The sequence below is a fragment of the Sorex fumeus genome, unplaced genomic scaffold (genome assembly GCF_029834395.1).
Source record: "Sorex fumeus unplaced genomic scaffold, SorFum_2.1 ptg000086l, whole genome shotgun sequence".
Taxonomy (NCBI): domain Eukaryota; kingdom Metazoa; phylum Chordata; class Mammalia; order Eulipotyphla; family Soricidae; genus Sorex; species Sorex fumeus.
Window position 1 is genome coordinate 18,240,381 of NW_026606143.1, and position 16,453 is coordinate 18,256,833.

General features: G+C 37.7%; 1 protein-coding gene across 1 annotated transcript in view; it reads left to right on the top strand.

Moving 5' to 3' along the window:
- DMD (dystrophin) overlaps positions 1-16,453 on the top strand; it is a 2,292,284-nt gene that overhangs the window by 789,522 nt on the left and 1,486,309 nt on the right. Inside the window, exon 21 of the mRNA XM_056131284.1 lies at positions 3,831-4,011. Within this exon, the coding sequence (XP_055987259.1) occupies positions 3,831-4,011 (181 nt within the window). The remainder of the gene's footprint in view (positions 1-3,830; positions 4,012-16,453) is intronic.

The following is a 16,453-nucleotide window of genomic DNA, read 5'->3' on the forward strand; positions in this document are numbered from 1 at the left end:
CACTGATCTTGATGGCTCACAGAATCAACTCTTAAGATGGGCCTGGGAGAGATGCAAGGAAGATTCCTCATCAGATGAAACCCTCTCTTATGACTTGTTAAACCAGACAACCTCTGTGCTTCCAAAATGGAACAGGGGACAGAGTTGCCATTTACCTTCTGAGAGGAGCAGTAGTAAAGAAGGATGAGCCTGAAGCTAGTCCTCTGCCTCCTCAGACCAGTTCTGATGGATTTAAAAGCTCTTTGCCTTGATGCCTTTTAGTTCTGCTAGGGTGATGTCTTAGGACCTTTAAGACCCACTCAGATTGCAGTGACTTAGGTTTGGGGTGTTCTAGAGGAAACAGTTCCTGATCCTGGCCTCGTGATGGTTGCCTAGAATAGAAGAAAGACTTTCATTAAATGATTAAATAAATAGATGTCAAATTGCTTGCAGTGCACATGCTTTACAGAAAGGCACAGTATTCGGGAAGGATATCTAACAGAGAAAACCCAAACTACATAGAAACCCCTATGCTGCAGGCAGCTTCCTGGAGGCATGGACATGTGAGTTAGGGCTTTCAGAGTGAGTCTAATTTAAATTGTAGACTCTAAAGCTGGCAGGCAAGGTTAATGCTGGGCATGGAGGGATAGCAGGAGTAAAATTGGAGAGAAAACCAAAGGCAGGCATAGAGCAGACTAAACAAGGACACTTGGGACATCCTGGCATCTGATTCTTCCTCTAAGGAGCAAATGAAAATCATCCGAGGCTTTGTATCCTAAACATTCTCTTGTGATTAGATAAGCCGTTTCCAGTAAAATAATTTTTCTTTTTGCTTCTTTTGGGCGCCAACCCTGGTTATCTCAGGGATTACTCCTGACTCTGCACATAAGGTGATACCCATCCTGGTGATGCTTGGGGGGCAAGGATGCAGCTTAGTTTGTCCATTTTCTAGGGAAACGACTTACATACCATACTCTACTCCAGCCCATAATTTCTCTCTCCTTCAGACGTAGGTTTCTACATCGTAATGCATTTCTATTCATTTTGATCACCCCATACCAGTCTGTCTATTGCATTGATTTGCAATATTTTGATGAATCAATCACTTTGGATAATATGCTTTAGGAGGATCAGCTTAATGACATTTATATATCAATTAAAATTTGACTGTGTGTCTGTGTTAGTGAGAGCTAAGAAAAAAATCCATTTGTTTTTTCTATGTATTCTGTTATTTGGAGATTTTTTAATACTCAGTACAGATTTAGATCCAAAACTAATGTTTTGCAGAGCTGGTTCTTAACAGGTTGGGGGTTATAGAGCCCTTTGGAAATTGTAAGAAAGTCATGGACAATTTCTGGAGGAAAGTAATGAAGTTTTTTCTCATTAGATAAATATATAAAGTGAGAAACATTCTCAGGGCAATTGATTTACTATGGAGGATCAACCACACTAAGGCCCTTTTAGGGAAATAATGAATAATAGTTAGAACCTTTTAATTGTTGAATATTTCAAGTCAAAATGATCTCTCCTATGAGTTACTCTGAGAAGTTGGAGGCCTCAACTGAACATTTGCCCAAATGTTTTATTAGTTTTCTATTTCCCTTTGTTTTGCAGAACGTGCTTTGTTGTACCAGAGACTCCTTCTATAGCCCCCTAAACAGGGAGAATGAAGGCCGTCCATCTGCTAAATGTAAATCAGGTTCTTAAATGTTTCAGAGCAGATGTCATTGCTGCCATTCGCAAGCCTGGTATACAGAATGCACGTGTCTATATTTCTATAATCAAAAGCTTGTAAGCCATTTTCAAACTTTGGCTTATTCTTTGTGGATAACTATGGACCTGCCTTTGAAGCACAGGGCGGGGTGGAGGTTTGTTATGCTTGAATGATAGAGATGAGTCAACTCCCTGCTTATATAAAAGTCTTTCAATATCACCTGCCAACAAAATTTGACCCTCAAAGATTAAGCTACCTGAATCAGCTTATCGTGTTAGCACATCTCAATGTTTCACTGAAAGTTTCCTTTGTGTCTTCTCAAAATCATAACAACAGCATTGTCTATTAGAACACTGTTATTGTGAAAGTTTATCCAAGTCAATACTATGACAGGCATTAATCTCTCACAAAAAGTATTCACACATCCAACAATCCATATTTTTAAGTTAATGGGTCACCCCCATGTGGTCAAGGCTGACTCTGAGCTCAGGAGTCACTCCCATTGGTGTTTAGGGACCAATGTCATCCTGGGAATCAAACTTGAGTTTTCCACTTAAAATGCAAGTGCTCTACCCACTGTAATATTTGGCTCTAGTTATTTTTTTTTATCAGTGAGACACCATGAAGTACAGTTGTAGACTTACAAATTTTTGTGCTTGGGTTTCGGTTATACAATGATCAAATTCCCATCTCTCCACCAGTGCCCATTTCCGACCACCACAGATCCTAGTTATTAATTTTTGATTTCTTAGAAAGCTCATAATTATAAATACTCCATAAATACTGTAATTCTTTCAGTGTCTCCTTATACTAAATTACTTATAATCTAGTAAAAAAATTGATGAAGTTGGAGAGGTAGTATAGTGGTTTTGAAATGTGCTTTGCATGAGGCTTACTCATCTTTGATCCCCAGCATCAAATAGAGTCCACTGAGCCCCACCAGGAGTGCATCGCTGAGCATACAGCTCTGAGTAAGATCTTAAGCACCTCTGGATATGCCCCCCCCAAATAAAAATAAATATAAAATTGTATCATTCTATACTTTTGAAAACAGTTCACAGACTGGGAGTAATCTTTTAGGTAGTAAGTATGAAACTGTGGTAATCAATAATCCATTTTGAAAGAGTACTGAAATATAATTTGTATTTGAGTTCATGTTCTACATCCATCAAATACGTTGAGTAGCATTATCAGTGGAAGTGACAGTATTAGTATATATTTAGAATAGCACTTCTGTGTTTTGAGCCAGATATGCAACTTTCAATTTACAAAACCCATTATTTTACAAAGTGAAAAGATATAGTAAATTGTGAAATTTAATAACTCCTGGTACATATTAGCTTCAATTGCAAGAAATATGAGTGCAAGATATAATCATCCTTTTGAAACAGACTTCATGCACAGAAATTTTAGTCTTTTTATTTATTAAGAGCAGCCTAAATCAAGTTGCATGTATTTACCTGTGACTCGGGTTTGCTATCCTGGGCAGACCATGCAGAGTGTGTGGTTTCATATAATACTGGAGTACTAATGAGAGTGAAAAGTGGCTGTTACCTGTGTTAGAGTAAAAAGCAGAACAGCCATCTGAATGAAGAGAATAGTATTTACATGTTTGATAAAAAGTCATGGGCCAAAAACATATTTCTAACTTAATAATTTTATTGAGAAGGCGTTAACAAATATATGTGGTCTATATCCCACACAAGTGAATCTAAAAGAAAAGAGTGTTCATTGTTTGAGCTCCCAATTTGAAGTCTAAGCACACGTTTTTGAGATTAAGAGATGTTTCCAGAAACATCCATGTTCAGCACATGGAAAGCACTTGAGGTCATTCATCGTTTAAGATAAAACATTTTCCAACTGAAAATATTCATGCAATTCATGCTTTCAGATGTGTCCATCTGAAGTTTAAAAATAGTTATAGATGATAATATCAATTGAACAAAGAACCAAGGTATTAAAGAATTGATGTGTGCTAGAGCCTTGCCCAAACTGTCATCAATGCTTTTGTAAAACCAGTTTCTTGATGAGGGCACCGAGTTAAGCATGCATTATTATCCCTCTTAGCATCCTTCTTAACACCCCCAAAATGTGCTGTACACAAATTGAAATGTTGTTTAATACTCTGCTGGTATAGGATGAAGTCGACAGGCTGTCTGCTCTTCAGCCACAAATTGAGCGATTAAAAAACCAAAGCATCACCCTGAAAGAGAAAGGTCAAGGGCCAATGTTCCTGGATGCAGACTTTGTGGCCTTTACAAATCATTTTAACCAAGTCCTTGCTGATGTGCGGGCCAGAGAGAAAGAACTACAGACAAGTAAGTAAAAATACTTAAAATGACTAACTTGATATTTTTAAAATTATTTACTGGGAAGAGCAAATGTGCAGAGATGAAAGAATCTTTTCTGTTAGTACTTTCTAGGGAACTCCCTTCCCCACATCCTGTGGTAATAAATAAGGAAATACTGTTGTTAGAAAGTGTATATGTTATATTTCCATTCTCCCACCCCATAATAATTTTATGATGCTGAGGTACAAATAAAGCATATGTTCTATATAGGCACTGCTTCTCCTTGCTGGCTTGCAGATTTCACTGTGCAAAGTTTTGAATATTGAAGGGAATATAAGAGCACAGTTTGTTCAATGTAAGCAAATACTGGGCCAAAGATCTTACTAGTACTCCTATATCAGTTTATCTTATCAAACCATAATGTACATGTTGCAAGTAAAACTTTAGCAAAAGAAAAACTATTCCTTGGGCTGAATTTTACTGTTTCATGGCTATAGCTACATAATAACCACCCATTCGATTATATATTGAAGTGGTAAAATATATATAAATATGTACCTTGTGATTTGGAAATTTTTCAAGGTGTCTCATTGTCGCTCACCAATTTGATACGTAGACTCAGATATTCCTAATGCAAGCTTATTCATTTTTATCATAGAATTTCTTTGACAATATTTAACTATAGCTAATAAGTCTAATGAGTCTTTGGCTCACTATATATATGTGCATTTGCATAGATGTACATAGAAAGGATTATAATATAAAATGCACTTTAGGGGGCTGGAGCAATAGCACAGCAGGTAGGGCGTTTGCCTTGTACGTGGCTGACCCGGGTTCGATTTCCAGCATCCCATATGGTCCCCTGAGCACCGACAGGAGTGATTCCTGAGTGCAAAGCCAGGAGTAACCCCTGAGCATCGCCAGGTGTGACCCCAAAAGAAAAAAAAATGCACTTTAAATGATTAAGATAAAATTTTTTAAAATATTATGGTTTTAAATGTAAATTGTTATAACAAGCACAAAATATGTAACTTGTTTCCTACTGAAACTTGAATTTATTGGAAAAACACATTTTTATTGCTTTTCTTTTAAAATTTGCAAAGCATTTTACCACGTAATAACGTTTCTGGAATCAGAAATATGTTTCGTGATAGAGTTGATGATTTCCTCATGTTCCTCATTTTCAATTTATTTATAGTTATGTTATAGGACAAACTGAATAAAGCCAGAGATAAAGGCATAGTTCTTTTCATTCACTTCAAAGTCATTTTTTCTAAAAGGTTTATTTTCCTAGCAGGAATCTCATCATTCAACTTTATAGTAATGTCAGCGCCCTCTAGTGGATTGAAATGTATTTGTTGCTGGACTTTCATAAAATCATTCCGGAATAAGATTCTTAATGTCCTTCTATATCGAGCATTGACCTTTAACAGCCATGCATCTTTTACTTATCAAAAAATCCATTATCTTTTGTTAAAATCAATTTCAATGTAATTTTATTCTATAACTGGTAGGTAGAAAACTAATTCACTGGATATTTATTTAAAATGTTTATTGATTTATCATTGGTTAAAAATATTATAAAATTCCAGGGATATATTTTTATCCATCTGTATAAGACTAATTTCATTCTTCCGCTATCGATGAGTCATAATGAATATTCAATGATCACTGAAATTCATGTGATATGTACAAGTATGGACTAATATAAACTATTGATAGTTGTCTAACCTTGTGTGCAATCTTGCCTTTTTAAAATCCATATCATACACAAAAATCACCTCGAAATAACTTAAACCCTTAAACGAAAACCCAAAAGTATAAAACCCCTAGAATAAAATAGAGGAACAGCTTCCTGATATTGCTATTGACAGTTGTTTCTTGGATATGACAGTTGAATATGACAGTGTCTGGTGGTACACCCCCGTGAATGGTGGTACAGACCATGGGTAAATGTACAGCCCAGTGTGTGTTGGTATAGCCGAGGGTTGATGATACAACACTATGTGTGTTGTTATAGGCCCCAGTTTATGGTACAGTCTAGTGTGGTGGTACACCCCAGGGGTGGTACAACCCTATATGAGGTGGTACAACCCTATGTGTGGTGGAACAGCCCTCAGTTGGTGGTACAGTCCTGTGACTAGTGTTAAAGCACATGGTGATCGTACAGCCCCATTTCAGATGGTACATTCTCTTGTGTACGGATATGTCAAAAGCATAGAAAACAGAAGTTAAAAGAAACTCTATAATTGTGAAAAACTCTAAGTCAAGGACATAATTGAATGAGTAAATGGCCATTTTTAGGATGATAAAGGATATTTGTAAAACATTTGTCTTATGAGAGATTAAACCCAACATATATAAGGTACTTCCTGTAATCAATAGCAAGAAAATAATCAGATTGAAATAAAAGTTCTGGCAATTACTCAGGTCTCAAAAAGAAAGATATTCAACACTGATGATTGATATAGAACATTGCTATCAAGAAAAGATACACAACAGACAATTATGAGAGAAACACATTTAAGACCTGAGTGAAATGTAGTAAAAGATAAGGGTCCGCATTGTTTTTCTATTTGTGTATGTTGTAATTTCAGGGCACCGTTTACTCTTTATTCCTTTCTATTATTTTGATTTTTCTTTTTTTCTTCTTTGCACCTTCTTAGGGATCAACTGACTATCTCATTTATTTGAAGTTTATTTCCTGGCACTAGCTTGTTCATTTGGCTTTGGTTCATATGTCTGTGTTTATGCCAGTACCATGAGAATTTAATTATCTTAGATTTAAATCTAGCTTGAAATAAGGATGCATGATACCTCTACCTCCAGCTCTTTATTTTTTTTCAAGACTGTCTTGGTGATTTGTGCTGTTTTATTGTTTCATATTGGGTGTTTATTGTTGTTATTGTTTACTGTTTAAGAATTGCCATTGTTATTGGTGTAGGAATCAATATCTTAAAAGTCTGGAGCGTCACTCTTGCTCACTTATTCACTAGTCCAAGAAATAGTTTTGGATACATTCTAGCTACCAAGGAAGTACTGGACACTAGATTCTTGGTGCAGATAATTAAGAGCAATATTCACATTCTCTTGGAGCATACAGAAAGAAATATAATAGAAGCATCTCTAATTGTATTATGACATATCATAGCAAGTCAGAAATTATTATTCAGGGGAGATGTAATTTGAGTCAAACCTGCAGGATGTCCAGCTACCTACTGTACTTGACTTGAAGGCTGGACATCAGAAGAACAGAAGCAAGCACAGATGTCCCAAGTCAGAGACAGACTTGATCAGACAGAGTCCTGAGAGGCTAGAAGTGGGAAACTAGTGTGCAGACTGGAATAAAGGACTTGGCATTCACAAAGACCTCAATAGTCTCCTAGGCCCCAGTGATAATTCCTTTTAAAAGCAGTTGAATTTCTTCAAAGAATTTAAATTGGGCAAATTAAACCATCTGATTTGCATTGTTGAAAGATTGAAGCAGTATGTTAGCCTGTGGCTGGTTTATGAGGAACAAAAGGAATTTTGGTCTGAGAGGAAGTAGGAAGACAGAGACTATTGTAGCCCTTAGGCAAGTGACCATATCACTTTGGACTGGGGTGGTGATAGGGTAAAAAGAATAGTCCAGATACTCCTAAGTGAAGGAGTAATCATATAGGGAGGTATGGCCTGGAATAGTCTTTTTATCTTACTTTAAAAATTTTGAAAGTGCAGGGGCTAGCTGGAGCAATAGCACAGCAGGTAGGGTGTTTGCCTTGCATGCGGCCGACCCGGTTTGATTTCCAGCAGTCCCCCGAGCACTGCGAGGAGTAATTCCTGAGTGCATAAACCAGGAGTAAGCCCTGAGCATTGCCAGGTGTGACCCAAAAAGCAAAAAAAAAAAGTTTTGAAACTCCAGTATCTTATAAAGGTCCAGGATAGAGTTTGAGGCATACAATGTTCCAACACTAATAATACCACCAGTGTCAACTTCCCACTACCAGTGACCCCAGATAATTCCCCAGCCACCAGCCACCAAAATTATTAGGACTAACATTTGCTTTCTGTAGAAAGAAATAATAGAAGAATCTGAAAATGTGATCTTTATAACCCTAATTTCAAGCTCTGTGGTTAGTTTCTTATATAACCCTAAGAAGTTGAAAGAGTCAAAAGGGAAATAAAGGCTGAATTGAACTTGCTCCATCGCGGGTCACACAAGTGACACAATTTACTTTTATTTCAAAGTAAAAGATTATTCGATTCTAGGAATGTTAACCTTGTATTGCTATGCTTTGTAACTCCGGGGAAAAATAATTAAGAAGAATCTGATAGATTCTTCTTTTCTTTTTCCATTTCCTTTTCTTCATTGGTACCCGTGGTGGTAAGAATGTTGGATTTTTCTTTAAATTGGCTACGTATGTCATACTGTGAAATGCAACCCCTGCTACTCACCCATAAGATTCTTGGGCACATACATTCCAAGTAATCACACACCGTAAAAAATGTTTTTTTTTTAATTTTTTTTTTATTTTTTATTAGTGAAACACCATGAGGTACAGTTGTAGATTTACAAATTTTTGTGCTTGGATCTCGGTCACACCATGCTCAAACACCCATCCCTCCACCAGTGCCCATCTTCTACCACCAGGATAATATCCCTCCCCCCCATCCCCCCCCCGCCACTGTGGCAGGGCATTCCCCTTTGTTCTCTCTCTCCTTTTGGGTGTTGTGATCAGCAAAAGAGGCTTTGAGTGGCAAACATGTTCAGTCCAGTCTACTTTCAACCTGCATCTCCCCTCCTGGGAGGATCCTCCAAACACCCTCCATTTGGTGCTCCCTTCTCTATCTGAACTGTCCCCTCCCCTAGAATACCCGGCTGGCCTCTAGGCTATGGAGTAATCCTCCTGGTGTTGATCTCAGCTATTCTTGGATATTAATCTCATATTTTGTTATTTTATATCCCCCAGATGAATTCAATCTTTCTATGTCTATCCCTCTCTTTCTGACTCATTTCGCTTAGCATGATACTTTCCATATTGTACCACTTTTATGTAAATTTCATGACTTCATCTTTTCTAACAGCTACATAGTACTCCATTGTGTAGATGTACCAAAGTTTCTTTAACCAGTCATCTGTTCTTGGGCACTCAGGTTTCTTCCAGTTTCTGGCTACTATAAAGAGTGCTGCAATGAACAAACAAGTGCAGATGTCACTTCGGCTACACATTTTTGCCTCTCTGGGATATATTCCCAGGAGTGGTATTGCTGGGTCAAATGGGAGCTCAATTTCTAATTTTTTGAGGAACGTCCATACTGTTTTCCAAAAGGGCTGAACCAGCCGGCATTCCTACCAACAGTGAAGGAGTGTCCCTTTCTCGCCACATCCGCGCCAGCAACGAACACCGTAAAAAATGTTTTAGAAATTTATTTCAGAACCAGCGAGATGAGTCAGTGGACTGGAGCACAAGGTTTTATATGTGGGAGCCCTGGGTTCAATTCCTGGCACCACATGGTCCCCTGAGCACTAAGTCAGGAGTAGTCCATTACCACGCGCAGATGTGACCCAAAAGAAAAACAAAACTGCTTTTTAAACATTCTTAATATAGGATTATTGAGATAATAGACCCAATTATAGAACAAAATAAAGTTAGAAGGGCGAATGGAGCAAAACCAACACATAGTGTTTCAATACTGTACAAACTAGGTTAGATCATTCTAAGTGAAACCAAAATTGTTGAAAAGTTGAATATTAGAGTGTAGGCAAACCCAGATTTTAGTTGGCTCGATGGACTTAATTTAAAAAAAAATTCTGAGGTGGTCTGAGATGGTGTTCCTATCCACTCATGTTTTGCTTACCTGAGACTTTGCCAGGAGCCTTTTGTGGAGATGGAGCCCTGCTCAATAAGGCCTTTAAGCAAAGGAATGGCAAAATCACAAAGGATTGAATGACGTGATATGTTTCAGTTGCAGGATGAGGTTTTTAATGGTGATGAGAAGTTGAACTGAAAAGCTAATTGGCTTTCAATCACATAAAGGTCCTTGAATGTCAAACTGGGAAAGTGACTTACATACTGCTTTGGGAATTCAGAATGTCTTCCTCTTCTAATTCTCTTAAGGAGTTGCTCTAAGTAACTTAGTCACCTGCTGTGGGCAGCTTCTTTTTTAGACATCTTCTCTCAGGTTCAGTTTTCAAAGACCATTTGCTCTGTTTCATGCTTTGTCATTCAATAATACTTTAGGACTGGCAGAAAAAAAAGCTCTCTGTTTATGTGTCTCTTTGTTATTATACAAATGATGAGGGTTTTGGGAAAAGTTGGCGTCTACTTATGGAATCAGAGATATCTTCAACTTAAGTGTTTTCTCAAAATTAGTTATAGGAAGGAAGTAGTGAGTACATTTGGTTCTAAATCTCTCTCTCTCTCATCCTCTCTCTCTCTGTCTCTCTCTCTCTCTCTCTCTCACACACACACACACACACACACACACACACGCACGCACCACCACCACCACCACTCACAGTTGAAATCATCCTGGATTTCTGTTTGTCTACTTGTACATGATGCAAAATTAAAGCAGGGTTTAACTTCATATCAGAAGTTTCGGTTCTTTAGTATGTTGTCACTCTACATACTACTAACATGAACACTCCCCAAATGGATGACTTTTTCAGGTTAAAATATAAACACAAATAGAAATACCATGTGGACCATATATATCATTTAAAAATTTCTAGTAGCCATACTAAAAACATGAAAGTTAATTCTATATTTTAAAACACATGCATCCAAGTATGGCTTAATGTGGGGCCAATATAGTTTTTTAAAGACCAGATTTTTTTTTATTCTCTAGACTACTACTTTATTTTTTTATTTTTTCTTTTTTTATTAGTGAAACACCATGAGGTGCAGTTATAGACTTACAAATTTTGTGCTTGGGTTTCAGTTATACAATTATCAAGTACCCATCCCTCCACCAGTGCCCATCATCCACCACCATGGGTCCCAGCATCCCCCCCACCCCCCATCACCCCATCCCACCCTGCCTCTGTTGCAGGGTATTCCCCCTTGTTCTCTCTCTCTTCTTTTGGGTACTGTGTTTTGCAAGAGAGGCATTGAGTGGCAATCATGTTTGGTCTATAGACTACTTTTAGCATGCTTCTCCCACCCTGGGAGGGTCCTCACAACACCCTTTATTTGGTGCTCTCTTCTCTATCTGAGCTTCCTTTTCACCTAGCACGTGTGGCTGGCCTTAAAGTCATGGAGAAAAATTCCTGGTACTAATCTCAGCCATTCCTGGGTGTTAATCTCCCTTTTTGTTGCTTTATGTTCCCCAGATGAATGCAATCTTTCTGTGTCTATCCCGCTCTTTCTGACTCATTTCGCTTAACATAATACTTTCCATGTAGTACCACTTGTATGTAAATTTCATAACTTCATATTTTCTAACAGCTACATAGTACTCCATTGTGTAAATGTACCAAAGTTTCTTTAACCAGTCATCTGCTCTTGGGCACTCAGGTTTTTTCCAGATTCTGGCTATTGCAAAGAGTGCTGCAATGAATAAACAATTGCAGATGTCACTTCGACTATACCTTTTTGCCTCTCTGGGATATATTCCCAGGAGTGCTATAGCTGTGTTAAATGGCAGATCAAATTCTAATTTTTTTGAGAATCGTCCGTACTGTAGCACTGTAGCGCTGTTCTCCCATTGTTCATTGATTTGCTCAAGCGGGCACCAGTGGTGTCCCCATTGTGAGACTTGTTGTTACTGTGTTTGGCATGTTGAATATGCAACGGGGACCTTGCCAAGGTCTGCCAAACAGGCGGGATATTCTAGGTAGCTTGCCGGGCTCTCTAAGAGGGACAGAGGAATTGAACCCGGGTCGGTCTTGTGCAAGGCAAACACCGCACCCGCTGTGCTATCGATCCAGCACTAAACCTCCAAAATTTGGTGTTTCTGTTTATACTTGGAACATGTCATTTCAGACTAGCCAGATGTCAGTTGCTTAATGGACTTGTTGAGCTAGTGAATTTCACTGAATGGCGTCATTCGATGTACTTTTTCTTCCCATCATTTATGTGACACTTCAGTATCTTTTCTTGAGAAATGTTATTTCAGTTTGGGGGAGGCATTGATATGACACACCCCCCACACCCAAAGTGCCCTTTTACATAAAGTATTGTTCTGAGATCATGTCATGCCAGCTTTATCACATAATAGGGGAAATTTTATTTTTCGTGTGTTCAAGCATTACTCCTGGCTTTGTGCTCAAGGATCACTCCTGGTAGGGCTCTAGGAGCCATATGGGGAATTCAATCTGGGTTGGCCACATAAATGAAATTAGTTTACTGGCTGTACTCTCTCTCCCATTGTGACTTAACTCCCTCCCCTTAAAAAAAAAGAGAAAAAAGAAAATGGATCCAATATTAAGCATATGAAGTGAATGGCATGTATTTATAGCCAGCGTATGGTTAAACATTAAATCCTTGGGCTGTTGTTTTTGTAGGTTTATTTTGGTCAAATAATTTCAACATAACTCTGATGAAGTTTTAAGATGCTAGAATATGAAATTACATGCATTTATTGTTTTATTTATATCAGTAAAAAGAAATTTATCTGTTGGATTATTAATCTCAATTTCTACAAATTGTGAAGGAAGTGAATTTCTTCCAAGAAGCAGGACTATTTCTCCTCCTAATTGGAATTCCGTGTGAAGCACTCCACAAACATCTCACTGGTCCATAGAGCTCTCATACCAAGTTTGTCCTTGGGTACCATTGACTTTGGACCACACCTTTATTTTTAATCTGAAACAATTTGGAATCCTTCTCTGGTATACTCAAGTAATTTTGTTTAAATGAGATAAACCACACAGTTGTAAATTTGTTCAAGGCAATTTCAGAAAATTAAGAACAGTGTTCTTTGGAATTGTAAGGTAGGGTTATATCCTCGAGAAGGAAACTGGAAAAAAATTGAAACTTTGCTCCAGAAACTATTGAATGGTTCACAGATTTTATTTAGTAAAATCTTAAGACAAATTCACAAACTTCTATGTGCAAGGCTTTTTTAAAATTTTTTTAAAATTCAAATATAGCCTGCCCACAGGGCAGAGTCTGGCAAACTCCCCGTGGCCTACCAAATATGCCAAATACCAGTAACAATGATGGGTCTCATTCTCCTAAAGAGCCTTGAATATAATCTCAGGGCTAGGATGAAAAGAGACGTTACTGGGGCCTGCTCGAGGCAATTGACGAATAACAGGATGATGAAATGAAATGAAATGAAAATTGTTTGCAAAAAGTATAATGTCAAATTGAGGTAAGAAAGGAAGAAGAGGAAGAAGGAAATAAAAACATATATATTTTGTTCACCCTTTACCAATATATGCTGATTCTCATAACGAATTGTCAGCAAAAAAAAAATTGTCACCAGACAATTTAGCATTGATGAGAGCCATGAAATAGAAGACTAGTAGCAAACAGAGGACCCCGTTCTATGACTATTGCTCTCTCCAGTCCTTGAAATTAATTGGCAGCTAATTATCTAGCATCAGTTTCATAATTTCAGATTGATGTCACGAAACTATCATAATAATATTATGTTATAATATTTATAACAATGGGCTGGAGCGATAGCACAGGAGTAGGGTATTTGCCTTGCGAGCAGCCAGCCCGGCTGAGCTGGGTTCGATTCCTCCGCCACTCTTGGAGAGCCCGGGAACTACCAAGAGTATCTCACCTGCACGGCAAAGCCTGGCGAGTTCCCCGTGACATATTCAATATGCCAAACACAGTAACAAGTCTCAAAATGGAGACCTTACTGGGCTCGCTTGAGCAAATCGATGAACAATGGGAGGAACAGTGTTTGACAGTGTTTGATTATAACTTATAAATTTATATTATAAATGATATGTAGCATGGTGACTATGCACAATTAATTCAATATATACTGCTGCATTTCTCATATATATACACATAGATATATCCCATATTTAGAATATGCTATGTAATATATTTGTTTTTAAATTCTGGTTAAATTTTAGCAGACTCAATTAATGTGAAAATTAAATGTGCTTGAAAACCTATAATTGCAGTTAAATAAATTAAAGAATTAAAGAAAATCTGCCTTAGAATTCTAGAGAATATGAAGTGAGAAATGAGTAATAAAGTCAATTAAATTTATTCAGAGTATAATCTTTGCATGGAGATTAAAAATATTTAGTAAATGGGATAAGAATACCTCTGTACTCTTCATCTTGTTTGAGGTTGCAGGATTTCCAAACTTTGGTTTCCACCTATATTTCTGCTAAAGAAAAAAAACTTTCTTTGAATTCCACATTCCACTGAAACCTCTGTAGGTTTTTCTTTGACCCCTAAGATTCATTCCATGACATATGCTCTTCAGGGTGAAACCACTAAGCTGAACTCACTTGCTCATTGCTCTTATTAGGCTTGCAGTATGGGGGAAGGCACAACTACTACTCATTGGCAGTGAGATCTTGGATGGGATGCAAGACTGGGACTCTTAAATTTAAATTCCCCAGGCCTGGGGCTTCAGTATAAAGATCCTTGAGAACAGAGAACATACCACTTGGTACAGAAGCCAAGGGTTGAAGAGGAGTTTAAAAATCTATGGGTAGGAGTTGATGCCCAGCCTGATACTGGGCTGGAGCAATAGCACAGTGAGTAGAGCATTTGCTTTGCACGTGGCTGATCAAGGTTTGATTCCTCCATTACTCTCAGAGAGCTCGGCAAGCTACCAAGAGTATTCCCACCCGCACAGCAGAGCCTGGCAAGCTCCCCGTGGCATATTTGATGTGCCCAAAACAGTAACAACAAGTCTCACAATGGAGATGTTACTGGTGCCCGCTAGAGAAAACTGATGAACAATGGGAGGACAGTGCTACAGTGCTACAAGGGTTGATGACTAGATTCAAGTAACAGAAGTCCATTTCCCTGGAAACACCGGAGAAATCATGTAAAAGGAGTCTAGAAAAGTGGCCAGAGAGAATGGAGGAGCTATAGTGAGGAGGTCAGACACTACCAGGAGAAAAAAATAAGACAATATTGGTGTGGTTTGCTTTTCTTTTTTTTTTTTCTGTGAGGTAGCATTTTGCATTTTCATGAACTGAGCATAGAAGGTAAGTGCAAAAGAATCAAAAGCTCACTGGGGTACTCTAGGACATACTGTTTGCATTTTCTTGTGCTAGCTACCATATGTGTAAAATACCAGTGTAGTTCTTGATCTTATCTTTTACATTTTGTTCTTTCTTCTCTTAGAATAATAGTGTGAAAAATTGGTTTAGTTCTCAGTGGGAGGACTGCAGGTCCTGCACTTGAACACAGCACAAAAGCACTTATATAGAATAAGATCAAGAGTTCAAAGACTGAAAGTTTTGCTTTTCATTAAATAGAAGGACCTAAAGGAAGCTTAAAAAGAGAAAATATAACCAGTACCAGTTTTCTTTGTGTAGATCCTCTTCTACTCCAATATTTTATATCTAATTATCTTTCTTAAATTCCTTTTATTTAATGAACTCTCTCATGCTCTCTTTGCTTTCTTCCCCATGCCTTTATTTTCTCCACGGATCTTTCTATTAGGTATTAAAATGTATTTCTTCCTTTTCTGACTCACCAATTAGATTTTCAGAATCATGAAAATTCTTGGCTTTTATATATTTTTTTAAATTTCTTGCGTCTTTTTCTCAGAGTGCTCAACAAATATTTGTGAAATGAAGAACTAATAAGAATGACCTCAATTATACCCATCGTATCAACATCCCTACTTTTATAAATGAGGTCTGGGATGCTAAAATGTTAAGTAATTTTCTGGAATTTACCAAGATGAGAACCAAATTTGTTAAGCTGGTTTATTGAATTGCAGAATCAAATGTTGTAGTTGTCGTTGTACACAGCCCCTTTCTACAAAAGATGGAAATGCTTTTTTTTTTCTTTTTGGGTCGCACCTGGCGAAGCTCAGGGATTGTTCCTAACTCTGCACTCAGGAATCACTCCTGGCAGTGCTTGGGGGAACCATATGGGATGCTGGGGATCAAACCCGGGTCGGTGGTGAGCAAGGCAAACACCCAACCCTTTGTACTATCTCTCTGGCGCCAGAAATGCTACCTTTTTAGAGGTTCATAAAAACCTGTTGATCTTCTCTAGTAAAAAAATAATCCTAGAACCTTCACCAACTCTTTCTATACTTACCTCTCCCTTCTTACATATCTTCTGGATATAATTGACTTAATATCAAATTTATAATGCATGTTGTCTAGCATCTGCCAGAAGGAAAATAAGAACTCTGTTCTAGAATGTACATGTTCAGATTCAACTAAAATTAACTTTTTTTAGTTCATAATGCATACAAAACTTCCTCTTGGCTGTTCTCATAGACAGATCCCTGTCACTCCAGATTACTAAGCAAATAACTCCTGAAATAAATGCCTTCTCAGAACTCTATCCTTCCACATAACTATTTCTTTGCT